General features: G+C 55.9%; 1 protein-coding gene across 1 annotated transcript; it reads left to right on the forward strand.

Annotated features, from left to right (window-relative positions):
- Positions 1-89: 89 nt before the first annotated feature.
- On the forward strand, positions 90-2,385 carry LOC125619536 (solute carrier family 12 member 5-like; the record flags this gene model as incomplete). Its single annotated transcript, XM_048812572.1, has 4 exons — positions 90-253; positions 812-958; positions 1,737-1,791; positions 2,237-2,385. Coding segments are annotated over exons 1-4 (477 nt in total), but the record flags the coding sequence as incomplete, so codon positions are not given.
- Between the last annotated feature and the right edge of the window lie 159 nt (positions 2,386-2,544).

Below are 2,544 nucleotides of genomic sequence, written 5' to 3' on the forward strand. Positions count from 1 at the left end.
TTCCTGGGCCCCGTCACCCCACCCAGGGCTCTCCCTGTCCTGGGCCCTCTGCTCCCACCCTCAGCTCCTCCCAGCCCTCCCCTGGGCCTCAGGCTCCTGACACTGACACCCTTCCTCGTAGGAGGAGATGGACACCAGCCCCATGGTGTCCTCCCTGCTCAGTGGCCTGGCCAACTACACCAACCTGCCCCAGGGAAGCAGGGAGCATGAGGAGGCAGAAAACAACGAGGGCGGGAAAAAGAAGCCGGTGCAGGTGGGGCCTGGCGGGAGGCTGGGAGGAGGCGGATAAGGATGGAGGGTGGACGGTAGAGGCTGAGGTGTTGGAGGCAGGGCGGGGGAGGGAGGGCAAGGAGGTGAAGGATGGAGATGGGAGGGAGGAGGGAGGAGGTGGCTCGAAGGACGGATGGTGGAGTGGAGTGGGGGATGGAGGAGAGGAAGGAAAGAGTATGCGAAACCCGAAGGAGGCTGAGCAGGAGGCCCACGCCTGAGATCCCAGCAACTTGGGAGGCTGAGCAGGAGGATGGCAAGTTTGAGGACAGTCCCAGCAACTCAGTGAGACCCTAAGCAACTTAATAAGATCCTGTCTCAAAAGAAAAAAATGAAAAGGGCTGGGAATGCAGTTCAGAGTAGAAGGGCGCTTGCCTCGCACGTGTGAGGCTGAGGGTTTGATTCCCAGCAGCACACCCCCAGTCAGAGGAGCAGGATGAGGGCTGGGGAAGGAGAGGGCAGGACCAAGAGTGGGACACAGAGGAGGAGCGGGCGGGTGCTGGTGATGGGGGGGCTCCAGACACTGACGCTGGCTTCCCTGCAGGCCCCGCGCATGGGCACCTTTATGGGTGTGTACCTCCCGTGTCTGCAGAACATCTTTGGCGTCATCCTCTTCCTGAGACTCACTTGGGTGGTGGGCATAGCGGGCATCATGGAGTCCTTCTGCATGGTCTTCATCTGCTGCTCCTGTGTGAGTGACACTGCCCCCTGTGACAGCTGGGGCTTGGCAGAGGCCTGGGGGTGGGAGGTGGGAGGTGGAGGCTCGAGACCTGGGCTTTCTATAGGAGCCACTGCTGGTGACTTTTGAGAGGAGATTAGGTCTGACTGGCCCTTCCGCATCTCATGGGCTCGTCCCTGATGGCTGTTGACCAGGTTTCACATGGATCTGCGAGTGTGTTTAATTACACAAGTAATTAAATGCAGATTCATTGATAAAATGATAAGCATAGCAAAGAAATTAGAGTTCACCGATAATCCCACAAAAGCTGACGTTTTGGTAGATTGAGATTATATTTCACAAACAGCATTGCAACTGGATTCTTCTCATTCTCTCTAAAAAGTCAACTATTCAATGAACTCCAAATTCTTTTACACGTTTCTGTGTCCTCGAATATAACCTTGAGACAGCTCTGCATGCGACGTACCCAGTGCAGAAGGCATTGCACCTATTTTATAGATGAAGAAACTGAGGCAAAGTGAGCTGTCCCAGGTCACGTGGCTGGTTGGGGGCCAAACTGGGGTTTCCAGAGCTCTCTGGTACTGACGCTCCTGAACATCCACTCACATGGTGAATAAGAGTTTTTCTTGAGAAGGACTTGGCACAAAGAGAAGTTGGAACAGGCCCAGGGAGAAGCTCAGCAGAAGAGAACCTGTGGGTTTGGCTGGTGTTTACGGGGTAAACGGCTTGGCCTCCACCCAGGCCACTGCGGCCCCCGGCAGCCGCCACTCTGATAATCTCTCTTCTACAGACGATGCTCACGGCCATCTCCATGAGTGCCATTGCAACCAATGGTGTTGTGCCTGGTATGTGAAGGTGCTTCCAGGGAGCGGGAGGGGCCTGATGGTCAGAAGGAGGGACCTGAGAGAGGCAATATTGCAGACCAGGGGCCTGGGCTCCGTCTGCTTATGGGGTAGGCCAGGACAGCCTTTTTGGGAGTGGAAGAGGGAGGCCATTGTGGGGGTTGAATAGGGCAGTGTCAGCCCTCCCCCCTCAGCCTGAGACCCTCCTAGGATGGTGACATGTAGCTTCTGGGCCATGACCTCCTTACAGGGGTAATTAGCAACATGCTGCTAATTAGTGCTGCAAGATCCACACAGAATGGTTGGCTGGATCTCCCCCAGTCCCCTTGCTGGGGGCTGCAGCCTGCGGCAGAGCAACCCTTTCTGCCCTCTGTCACTGAGCCCTCCTCGTCCCCTAGGGCAGCCCAGTGCCCCTGGGCCCTCTTGCTGACACTCGCTTTCTCTGCAGCTGGTGGCTCCTACTACATGATTTCCAGGTCTCTGGGCCCAGAGTTTGGGGGCGCCGTGGGCCTCTGCTTCTACCTCGGCACTACCTTTGCTGGGGCCATGTACATCCTGGGCACCATCGAGATCCTGCTGGTGAGAGGGGCTGAGGGGGCTGGGGCTGGGGCTCAGGGGTAGAGAGCTCGCCTGGCATGAGTGAGGCACTGGGTTCCATCCTCAGCACCACATAAAAAAAGATAAAGTTAAAAAATAAAGGCATCATGTCCATATACAACTACAACATTATTTTAAATTAAAGATTTTAAAATGTGT

This window comes from Marmota marmota, unplaced genomic scaffold, assembly GCF_001458135.2.
Source record: "Marmota marmota marmota unplaced genomic scaffold, marMar, whole genome shotgun sequence".
Classification (NCBI taxonomy): Eukaryota; Metazoa; Chordata; class Mammalia; order Rodentia; family Sciuridae; genus Marmota; species Marmota marmota.